This window comes from Panthera tigris, chromosome B1 (assembly GCF_018350195.1).
Source record: "Panthera tigris isolate Pti1 chromosome B1, P.tigris_Pti1_mat1.1, whole genome shotgun sequence".
Lineage (NCBI taxonomy): Eukaryota > Metazoa > Chordata > Mammalia > Carnivora > Felidae > Panthera > Panthera tigris.
This window is the reverse complement of record NC_056663.1, coordinates 41,449,838-41,462,025: the sequence shown is the minus strand read 5'-3', so window position 1 is coordinate 41,462,025 and position 12,188 is coordinate 41,449,838. Positions and strand designations below refer to the sequence as shown.

Below are 12,188 nucleotides of genomic sequence, written 5' to 3'. Positions count from 1 at the left end.
CACACACACACACACACACACAGCAGTTCTTCCCTGACCAGCTCCTTGATACATGGAGAAAGGACCCTAAGAAAGGCTCTCGAGACACAAGGGCACCATGACCTCTGCAATCTGCAACTAAAACAGCCAGGCTGATTTAATGCACAACAGGTCTAAACAGCAAAAACTAAAACTAAAACGATGTGCTCCCTCATAGAACTTAAATCAGTGAAACCTAAGCGGGAAGGAGGAACAACAGTTTATAGGCCTGGGAACGTACAGGTCTCACGTTCAGTGCAAGATTTAGAAACGACTTTCCTGGAAAGTTTATACAGTTATGCCTCTTCCGATAACAGATGTGGGTGTCACTGGGGCATCAGCCTTTTGGAGGGAAAAGCATCTTTTCATTCATCTCTCATTGTCAAGTTTATCTTTAATAACACATGGCTGCAAAAGCCTGCCCAATACCCCAAAACATGACCAATTACGTGAACAGAAACCAGCCTAGAGCATGCAGAGATACGCATTGCTTTGAAAATTTGGTTTTAATTTCAGAGAATCAGAAGAAAGAATAAAAGTCACGCATCTGTATTTATTCTCACCCAAAAGTACCGGTTCCATTCTGGAGCCACTAGCCATGTGGCAGTTTGGTCTGTGTCAGCCTACCCCTACACACACACACACAGCTCTCCCAGACCCACCTCAGCTGACAGTGGCCAGGCATCCTGGGGGGGGGTGGGGGGAAGTCCTGTGGGACTCCCTCCACCGAAGGGCTGCAGCACTGGAGAGGTGCCCTCTCCGGGCAGGGCCTCTCACCATAAACACTGAGGGGAGAACCAGTCCCCAAGCCCCACACCTGACTGGTCCTCCACAGCCTGTCTCCCTTGGGCAGCTGGCCTTGGGAGGGCGACTGCCTAGGCACTACTGGGACAGAGCGGAGGGGAGAGGAGCATGGGACCGAGGCCCCTGAGGAGATAGCAGACAAGTGAAAAGAGCAGCCAAGGAGTCAAAGGCAAGACAACAATTATTCGGTATTCCTCTACTTCCACCACAGCCTTTTGAGGGGTTCGGTTAGGAGGATTCTTCCCCCTTTATAAGCAGTCCCCATCTTCCCCTCTGAAGGTGCTTCCCCAATGGGCCCCCACCTCACGTGCCTGGGCTGTCCCAGAAACAGACAACCGGGAGTGGAGCAGAGGCTGCTGGGGCAGAGCTGGGCTAATCTCCTGGCCTGTGAGGAAGGGGAGAAGGAAAATCCTGCGGGCTGCAGGGGATGGCTCCACACCCGCAGAACACAAAGTGCTTTGTTTGCTCTAGGTAATTGCTCAGCTCTTGCTCCCAAAGGGCCGCACTTCCCCGAAGGTTAACCCTGTGCAGACACCCAGGAGGTGGGGAGCAGAGGTGCCCTGGCCACTGCAGCCAGACAGCCAGGTTTCCCACCCAGCAGGGGTCCATGCCACCCAATGCCCATCACTTTGGGCCGATTTCCTCCCTCCCTAGAAGAAGCAGGAGCATTCAAGTTTGGGGCCCCCTGTCCCCATGCTACCCCCTCACTCTGGAAGAGTAAGCCCTTCAGAGGACACTTCTCTCTCAGGCATCCTTGGAGATGAGCTAAGCCAGCAAGCAGGCAGTCCCCCACCCTAAACCCCTCCTCAGCAAACCCGCAGGACACGTGCCCTGGTGCTGAGGGCACCTAGGGGCCCCCATCCCAGACTATATGCACATCTTTCAGCCTCAACTCTGCTTCTGAAGAATTCGCTCCTATAAAAGGCCACTGCGCTGCATTTTTTGCTTGTTTATTTTGATTTTTTTTTTTTTTTTTTTTTTTTTTTTTTTTTTTTTTTGCCTCTCCGGGATTTTTTTCCCTCCCACTCAAAAGCTGCCCTTTAAGTGGGAGGGGTTCTGAGAGGAAGCTCAGGCCCCTCCAGGGACTGTTAGGAAAGTCTCCAATTTGCGGAGCCCCACTCCCCAAGGAGAGATGAACAATGAGCTAATTACATTTTTATCTTTCTAATTACCTGAGGATTTGTGTAAATGGGAGAAGCAGGGGGTATGCAAGAATGGGAGAACCAGCTTTCCAGCCCCAACCCTCCCCAAGCAGACCACCTGAAAAGGGTGGAGAAACAAATCCTCAGCTTCTAAACTTTTTTTTTTTTTTTTTCTCAGCCAGTTCTCAGCCCTCCCGGAGTTCCTAGGCCCAGTGACTAGCTCAGGAAAGCTGGAGGGAAGCGAGAGGTGTTTGGTTTTGGGTTTTTTAATCCTCGTCGAACCTATGAAAGTAAACGAAGCTGCGCCTTAGCATTTTCTCGGCCTTTCTGGGCTTCCTACACTGTGGGTTTGGGTGTTTTCCTCCTGGGGCATCCCGTCTCGGGTGTGAAAAACTTCGATGGGGACTCGGTTCCCTCCCAGAGAGAGAAGGGCTCTCCTTTCCTGTGGAGCATAAAGGCTTTGTCTCAGGTGTGGAGACAGCGACCCTGGATCCCAGGAAGCGACGCCCGGGGCACCGCACGGAGCTTGCTTGGGGCTCAGGCGCGGCCACCGCTGCCGGCCAAGCCCGCCGTGCACCTGGGCTGGTAGAGGTGCTAAGCGACACCTCGGACTTTTTAAAACTCATTGCACAGCTTGAGAGCAACCTCCAGGGAGCACGTCCGAACTCCAGGGAGGAGCAGCGGGGCAGGGTGGGGGGAGGGGGCGGATCAGCGTGGCAGCGGCATCCCCGCGGCGGGCCCGCGGGTGCCCCGCCGGCCCGGGTCAGGGGACTCGCGCGCGTGGGACGGGGCGGCCTGACCTTGGGGCTTGGAGGCTTCGGTGGCATTGGGCGGGGTCATGGCGATGCAGACGTCGCCCTCGGGGAACTTGTCACACTTGAGCATCTCAGGCCAGTAGAAGCCGAAGAACTGCATGACGGGCTCGCACGAGTCGCGCACGGCTTCGCAGAGCCAGCGGCACGGGTAGATGGGCCGGTCGAGGCAGACTGGCGCGAAGAGCGAGCAGAGGAAGACCTGAGTGCCGATGTGGCAGTTCTTGTTGAGCAGGGGCACCCAGCTGCTGGCCTGCTGCTTCACCTCGGCCATGGTCTCGTGCTCCAGCAGGTTGGGCAGCACCATCTTCTTGTAGCCCACGTTGTGGCACAGCCGCAGGTCCACCGGGATGTCCACGCACTGCGGCGGCTTGGTGTAGAAGCGCCCGCTCTGGTAGGAGCCGATGTCCGACTGGAAGCTCACGTAGTCGTACTCGCTGGCGGAGCCCGCGGCCAGGAGCCCGGCGGCCAGCGCCAGCAGCACGCCCGGGGCGGCCCAGCGGCGGCCCCCAGCGCCGCGCCCGCTGCCCATGCTGGCTCGGCGCACTGGCTCCCGCGACGTCGGGGCTGCCTCGGCCGCCTCCCCGCGCGCGTCCCGCCGCAAACTTCCAGGGACCTCCAGGGACAAAAGGCGCCGGCCCCAGCGCTGCCCGGCTCGGCGGCCGCGCGCTCCTGCCCGGTCCTCGGCGGGTGGCGGCCCTCGGCCTGCGGCGGGCGCCGCGGCGGGAGCTCGCGCGGGGAAGGGGAGCGCGCGCGGCGGGCCGAGTGCTGCTGCCCCGGCTCCCGGACGCGCGGCGGGCTGGCTGGCGGGCGGGCGGGCGGGCGGGCGCGCGGCACTTACTCGGGAGGCTGCAGGATTCGAGTGCCCGGTGCTCCTGTTGCAAAGCCCTCGGAGACTCCCTGCGCAGCCAATCAGCTCCCGGCTGCTGCGAGCCGCACTCATTTAGCACGTCAGTCACCGGCGCAATTAACCAATCGCTTCACTTGCAAGAGGGTTCCGTTTACTAGAACTAAACCCAGGTCAACACCCCTTAAAAAACAAAACCAAAAATAAATAAATAAATAGCGAAAGAAGTGGGGGAAGGAGAGGAGAAAATGGAAGGAACGGACAGGAAAAGAAAGAGGGGATAGATAAAAGTGTGGGGTGGATAAAGAGGACAGTCAACGCTGGTCAACTTGAGTAGGCTTGATGAAAAGCCAGGAACCTTAACAGTACTTGCAAACCCGTGACATACTGAAGACCCCCCCCCTTTTTTTTTAATACAATTTTTCCTAATTTCAGGCAGAAATTCAGCCCACCAGACAAGCAGCCCACCTCCCCGGTTTTGTCCTCTGTAGTTGCAGTACAAAGACAGACCATTTCAGACAAACCCGGGCTCAGGAAGGCTGAACCAAGGGAGGTCTGCTTTTAAATCCCCAGCCGTCCAGGTGTCCAGGCTCAGTTCGTGCAAACCCAAGGGGGAGGGTTTAAGCCTTCCAGCCGCTTGCCGGTTTAAAAATGCAGCACCCTTCCAGATGGGACAACCGGCCGGTGGCCAACCTCAGACAACACCAGAGGCAGTAGGTAACTGTCCCAATGTTGCTCAGGGTGGGAGGAAATATTTCTCACAGAGGTGTTAGCTTTAGGAGGACAGAAGAAGAAAGGAAAGGAGAAAAGAAAAGACATACACTCAAGTCCCAGCCTGACAGCAAGTCTTGTGTGTGCCCACATATACACATTGACATGTTTGTGGTGTAGAAAGCCAAAACATTAAAAACACATGTGCACTTATCAGTGTGGCTTGTGTAAATATCAAGTCCATCACTCAGGCTCACATGCTACATTCAGAGCTGGTCCAGGAACCTCGGGTCAAAACCCAGGGTCCCCATTAAGGCAGAAGGCAAAAAGAGTGTATCAGTAGATATACAGCAGGCCCTCTCTAAAGGCAACCCCTCCCCCAAGGAAACAGAAGTCTCCCTGCCCTCGGAGTCTCTGGGAATTTTTTTGTATATTTCTAACATTACCCTGAGAGGAAGGGTCAATCTCCAGAGAGCTGAGAGTGTGACCATGACTGACCCCTGAGGACAGGTGACAACCACAAACATCTCGTGAAGTTTGTTAGGTCTCTACACTGCCTGTATCTTGAAGTGTGTGTGGAGGGAAGGCAAGGATGCTGAAAACCCACATCTGAGCAGTGTGACACTACTGCATGTGGCAAATGGGCCACAGATCTCAGAGCTCAAGGCAGGCACTGTAGGTGGTGTTGTCTTGCTGGGCCAGCTTGTTTGTAAAGCTCTGGGGAAGCTTGCTTTGGACGCTGCAGACCTAATTTCTTGATGGACGGATTCCAAGTACAACTACCAGAGTTCATGAAGAAGTAAGGCTCTGTTCTTAAAGCAGTCGTGCCCATCCAGCGATTGTGATTCAGCCACCCACATTGGAAGCAGCTGCACGGTCATCCTCTCTGTCATTTCTCAGCTCATGAAAGGTGCAGCAAAGAAAGACAGGCAGAATGGAGGGAAAGAGATGAGAGAGATAGAGCAAGACTTTGGATGGCCAAGGGTTAATCCCCAAACAATTGGTGATGCTCAGCCCAAGAAGCTGGGGAAGACATTCCTCACAGAGAATAGACTGCAGGAGACTGGGCAACTGTTTCTCAATTCAAGGGGCATTTAGAGAAAAATGCTGTTTGGTAGGGGGTCCTTTTCTTTCCTACAGCCAGGCCCTCAGTTCCAAACCAAATGTGTCTGTTTACTCACGCACTAGAAAGAGTTGTGTTTGTAGATAACATCCTCTCATCTCTGAATCCACGCTTAGCTGACCTCTCACTCATGTTTGCAGTTTCCCCAAATGGTGGGAACTTATGTCTTTCCACGATTAAAATTCTGGAAAGTAGCCTGGGTGATAGCTACTTTCAGTAGTAGACCTCCACCAGTCTCGGAGGGTCTCAAGGAGAAAATCTCACAGTCCCACTGAGAGAGGGAGCTAGGCTGCACCTAGTTGTTCCTTGTGGACTTTGATCACCCCAACCCCCAACCCTCCACCCCATCTTACTGCTTGGGAGAGAGGCCTCTTGGGCTGTACCAAGGACACAGTCATCTTGAGGACAGACAGGGAGTGTTGGTATGACTAAGAACCCAGAATCCTAAACCCAGTACATTTCTGGCTCCTCCAAAGACCCAGCTGGAAAGGAAGGACTCAGTCTCAGTACCACTGACAGACCAGAACCTGTACCTGAGATTTTGGAGAGTGACTGCCCACTGCCAATCAGTTCACATATCATATAATAGCGCCAGGCAGAACAACCTGAAAACTGTACTTTAGAGGTGAATACAGGTTTTTGTCCTTATTCACACTATCAAAACTTGGTGCTTCAAAGTCCAGTCTCCCTTTTCCTAATAGCAAGCATTTGTGTATGTAGAGGAGAAAGTTCTAGAACAAAGATTTTTTTAAACATGCTATTGATGTGACAGAGCTCCCAGAAACCAGGGTTTTGAAATATGAGAGCTGTGAGCCAGGAAGCACACCTCCTTTCCTTGAATGGTTTAAATGATCAGGAGCAAAATACTACTTGAAACGTGTTTTTCATCTCAAAAAAAGTTTTGATTTTCCCATACTGCCAGTTGCCCATACATGAAAGTTGGAAATGTGTTCCCTGTTGCTTCATAACACCAGCTTAAGGAGGCATTCTTCAGTCTTCCCATTGCCCAAAGCCGAATGTTGGGGCCAAGCAGGACCACGCAGGGGCTTCCCAGGTGCCTACCTGGTGGCCTCTTCTTACACACAGAGCTCCTTCCTGCCCATTCCTAGAAAAAGGGGGGGAAGGTGGGGGTTGCTTTTCAGCCTCAGCCTCTTCCTCCTATTCTGCTCCATTATCATTTGTCAGTGGTTTTTCGGACACTCCATAGATACACTCAGCATCCTCTCCATTATCCAGGGCAAGAGAGTGTCCTGTCTATGGCTGGGTGCTTGTGGGTCTGGTACAATGCAGAGGACAGCATTCTGGCCCCGAGTCAGGAAATATGGAGTAATGCCTGTGTTCTGGTCTTCACAGGCTGAATGGCTCGCACATTATCCCTCTGGCCCTAGAGTTCTCATCTGTAAAACAGAACTATTAATGCCTGTCCCACTACTCTGGAAAATAAAATACAGTACATGCTTTTTAATAGTTTTTTAGTATAAGTATGTCCCAAATAGAGCATGGGACATACCTATACTATAAGGTATTCTTTGTTTATGTGAAATTTAAACTGAACTCCTGTGTCCTGTATTTTACCTGGCAAACCCACTACCCGTCCTTCGGGCATCGCCTCCTCCCAGCAGCCTTGCCTGACCTCCTCTCAGTCCATCACCTGCCTTCTCCACCCTTAGTCGGATGAACTGCTCTCTCCGCCCTGCACCCAGAGCACTTGTGCACACTTTGTTACAGCACTCACGTGGATGTTTTCAAACCGTTTGCTTTGGGGTATCTACTACATGACTGTGAGCCCTTGGAAGGCCAGAATCTTGTCATATTTTGTCTCACATGGGCATCCCCAGCATCTATCACTGTTCCAGGCACACAGCCAGTGCTTGGTGAAGCCCACCATCACAAAAAGTGCATCAATATATAGTAGAAGGAGGCAGGTATGTGAAATACCCAATCTAAGGGAGGTATTATGCCTGAGCATTGATTTTGCACTGCGTTTCCCAAGAACCAAGGTAAAAAGCAAGCATGAATAACTCACGTGGCTGTCCTTGTCTGCAGGAAAGAAAAATCTTCCCTAGATCTGAATTCTAAAGGAAATGATCATGAGCCCCTTACACAAAGACTGTAAAGAGGGTGTGGGGCTTTTGTATTGACCCTCCTCTGGTCCATGTCCAGAGCTGACCTGCTGCACAGATGCTTGAAGACTCACCTCCTTCTCCCCAGGGCATACACAGAGTAGGCTGCTCTAAATGATGGGCAGCCAGCGGGTGGGCTGATGAATGCAGTGGGCTGTTTCAGGAAGAGGGCAGAGCTTCCAGTAAGTCCTGCAGGGACTGACGCTGCAGTGAACACTGATCCCCAGCTTCTTAAGGCAATCCTCTTAAAAACAGGGGCTGGTACCTGGAAAGCCAGGTTTCCAGAAGCCTCTGACAACACCTGGGAGTGGAGTGGGCAGGAGACGCTGGTAGGGGCTCTGGCCCTGTAACACGTGGTGCCAGGTTCTGGCTTCAGAGCTCAAGGCTTCACTGGGAAGGAAAAATGGGTCTTTAGGGACCCCTCCCCCTCTCCCTGTGAAGGCGAACTGGCACATGCTTCCATGACTGCAAGCCCAGAAATCTGCCCAGATTTCTCCAGGGAGGGCAGTGGCCCAGAGGCGGGACACATTCCCCAAGGAGCCCTGTGTGTATTGACTTAATCCTTCCTGGCGGGCACACCAGTCAGCTCCACCACCTTTCTCAACAGCAGCTGGGATACGAATGAGAGGCTGAGGGAGGAAGAGTGGAAGAGAGCCATCATCACACTCCTGCTCTCCTCCCCTCCTCCGGAGAGCTTCACTCCCAGCTCCAGTCCAGGGCTGGCTGGGAAAGCGATCACCCAGGGCCTCCATCCGGGCAGGGGGCAGCCTCCTGTACCAGGCTGGCCTCCGCTGGCTAAGGCACAGTGCCTGCCCAATAGAGTAAGCTGTCTTCCTTCAGGCTTTCTCCGTTTGCACCCTTCCTGCCTTATCGCCTTCGAACCTCACACAAAGCCTCACAGCTGGCAGAGAAGCTCATTATTCCCATTTTATAAAAGACCCAGAGGCTCCAAGTGATGGGCCCCTTTCCACCAGTCCACCCACCACTGCGCTCTGGTGCAGGACAGACTCAAGTCAGGAACACAGATCTTTGGATTCCAATTCTGTTGACTCTGCATTAGGCTGAATTGCCTTTGCTCAATGTTCACCCTTAGGAAGAGAAGCCTGCAGAGCCTTCGGCTGTCCTTAATGTCTTATCATGAATTCATTTATTGGACTCTTCCAAGAGGCCAGCTAGAAGGAAAAGATGGCATTGAAAGAGAGGGAGGATGGAGACAAAGGTCTGAAGGTCTGGACAAGTACATGGGGTGTTTTCCTATGGGATCCCAGGACAGAAAAAGAATTGGATAGAGTAGTGAGTACATACAGGCGTCAGAAGTGGGGTGGGGGGGGTTGGGGGATGCTGCAAGAATGGGTGCCCTGGCCTGGCCAGGGTTGCAGAGGTGACCCCAGTGTTCTGTGCTGGCAGCTGCCCATAAAGCATGCATAGCTGGCCTGCCATCATGTGGATGCCCAAAAGAAAGACTCCAAGGGAGAAAAGACCATGCCAAGAGATAAAGGGCTCACTATATACCCTTGAGAGAAAGATGGAAAGAGAAGACTATACAAAAGCTAATCTAGGGTGTCCTGCTAAGGCAGGAGTCCTACTTATGGTCCTCTCTAGGGCCTAGATGTTTCCAGAGTTCCATGATGATTCCAGGGGTGATATTTAAATTATTTAAAATCTGGGATGGCATGAGTGGTAAGATTGTATGTCTGATGAAAATCACCTGTGCAAGCCCTACAGGTGTGTACTGGCTGGATCCCACTGGGACACTGGGACAATGCCAACAGTGGTGTGAGTGGATATGCAGTTCCCAGAATGCACCATGCTGCCTTGTGCCTCTGTGCCTAAGGTAATGCTGACGCCCTGCCCCGTCCAAGACTCAGCTCTCCACCTTCTCTTGGCCAGCCACTCTTCAGAGCTTCTCAGCTAGAAGGGGTCAAGGAAGGCATGTGTCTGCCCCTGGGTACCAAGGCTATCTGAGCACCTCTCCTCAAACACCCCTTGCCTTTTTACATGTCCAGAGTTCCTCTAGAAGCTTCCTGAGGACAGAAACTATATCTGTTCTGGCCTCGTATCTCCAGGACTTAGCCCAGTGCCTGCCACACACTAGGTGTGCAGCCGGCCTGTGGTCACCAAATGAGATCGGTCCTATAACCCAGCTCTAAGCATTGAGAATTAAGTGCAGGTTGGTAAGTGGGGCACCCCCAGAAAGCATTTTAAAATAGTCGGCCTTAGAAGTCATGCACCTTGACCTTTCCCTCTTCTTCCTGCCCAGAATTCAGGTGGGATCCCAAGAGATACAGCAGCAAGCTGGCAACCATGAGACCACACACATGAGGATAAATGCCCACACGCTCTGGTGGAGGAGCAGGAAGATGGAAAGAACCTGGTCTGTAAGGAATGGCCCAAAGGCCTGCCCTGGAATGCTTGTCAGGTGAGACCTACAATCTCTCTCTCACTTTTTCGAATCCAAAATCATTTTGGTTTTCTCTTTCTTACAGCTGGAAATAAACCTAACTAGCACAGATCTATAGTTTAGAGACTCTCCAAGCAGACAGAAAACTCAAAGGCTTCAAGTTCTAATTTTTGCTTGTCTCCTAGGACTCTACTATTCAAAGTTTGGTCCCCAGACTGACAGCATCGGTATCTTCTGGGAACTTGTAGCAAACACAAAATCTCAGGCTCCACCCCAGACATGTCCAATCAGAATTTGCATTCTAACAAGATTCCTAGGTGAGTTGTATGCATAGTTAAGACTGAGAAGCACCATCCTAAGAAACTCTTCCAGGTGCCTGCTTTTCTCTTGTTTTGATTCCTATAGCTGCAAAGCACCCTATTTCAAAGCGTCGGGGGATTTGTCTCACAACATGCATTGCATGTGTCTGTATCCCTAGATTTAGCATCCCGCTCGAAGGGCCCACTTTTCTGAATAGGAAACTAAGTCATAGACAAGCTCCTCAGCCACCACAAGTATAGAGCATTCAGACAATTCTCTCTCTCTTTTTTTTAATGTTTGTTTTTGAGAGAGAGAGAGAGAGAGAGAGAGAGCACACAAGCGGGGGAGGGGCAAAGAAAGAGAGAGACAGAGAATCCAAAGCAGACTCTGTTCCATCAACACAGAGCCTGGCACAGAGCCAGAGCTCACAAACCATGAGATCATGACCTGAGCTGAAGTGGGTCGTTCAACCAACTGAGCCAATCCAGTGCCCCTCAGACAGCTCTTTAATAACGAAATTAGGTTTTCCAACAGAAAGGGTGGACAGGCAACCCTCTTTCTTCAGGAAGCCACACTGCAGAGGTGTTAGCAAGTAAAGATTAGGCAGCAAAGAAGGGCCATCCCTTGGCCCCTCTGAAGCTGACTACAGCACCTGCGTTCTTCCCCACGCACTGTATTTTAAGCAGCTGTATATCTGGAGGCTTCTGTAATCTTCCAGCAGTTCCACACTCTATCATATTTAATATCTGTCACTATACAAACATTGCCTTTTATCAATCCTTCTAACACTCAGAGTGTTATAAGAAAGCCATAGCCCCCACCCCTCAGGAAAGCATAATTTGTCCATCAAACCCTTTGTTCTTTATTTTTAACTATAGTCTAGACCACCAAATTACTGAATACCCCGTTTAAAGCTCCATAAATAACAACTTCCCAAGTAGAGACACTCAGCCTTGGAGCACTTCCCAAGTTCTGCATTAACTCCTCGGGTGTGAAGGGTTTCCAGCCATTTTGGTCCATAAATATATAACTGGCTCCTTCCTAAATTGCCACATAATCCTTACCACCATCACTTATGTTTTCTTTTATTGCCATTATCATTGGCGCCTTGACAGGAGAATAAATTACTCTTTCTGGAGGATGAAGTGTTCTACATCCTACACCATTTTAACTCACCCACATTCCCAGATTTTTTATTTCCATCCCCTCTCCAAGGAAATTGCCTCCTTGCAATTAGCAGGGATTTCAGATTGGACTTTATTCTATTCTCTCTTTTCTCCTGACCATAACCTCTGCCTGGACTGAGTCACATGAGAAAGAGAAGCCATCTAAGATGTACAGTAAAACCTTGGATTGCGAGTAACTTGTTCTGTGAATGTTCCACAAGACGAGCAAACATTTCTAATAAATTCTAACTTGATAAACTAGCAATGTCTTGCAATGCAAGTAGTACATGACACTGAATGTCACATGATCACAAATGAGCCAATGGTTCTTAAAATTCACTTCAATGCATGAGTGCTTTGGACTACAGGCATATTTCTGGAATGAATCATGCTCGCAAACTAAGGTTTTATTGTATTCCCAAAACCCAAAAAGCATAGAGGTAGGAAAGACACACATCAAAGCAACCAAGCAGGATTGAGTGCAGAAGAGAGGGTTCGGGAGAGGGGAGGTGTGAAGAGCTCAGGCTGAGATGTCACATTCAGTCAGGACAGCATGCTTCATCTGGGAGCATTCATCTGCCCACTCACTGCCCAGCAATTCAGAGCAGCCAACGGCCATGCTAGGGCCATGGCCCCAGAACAAGTGACCAGGAACCTACCTCACTGTGGCATTAAGCATATGCAGGTCCCCATAGCTCTCAGGTCTAACGACTCTGTCAGACTGGCTGACAGTTCTCTCTC

At 51.2% G+C, this 12,188-nt stretch overlaps 1 protein-coding gene across 1 annotated transcript in view; it reads right to left on the bottom strand.

Annotated features, from left to right (window-relative positions):
* The window catches only part of SFRP1 (secreted frizzled related protein 1), a 41,114-nt gene extending 37,806 nt beyond the window's left edge, over nucleotides 1-3,308 (bottom strand). The window contains exon 1 of the mRNA XM_042983387.1: nucleotides 2,765-3,308. Coding sequence (XP_042839321.1) covers nucleotides 2,765-3,308 — 544 coding nt within the window. The remainder of the gene's footprint in view (nucleotides 1-2,764) is intronic.
* Nucleotides 3,309-12,188: the final 8,880 nt, after the last annotated feature.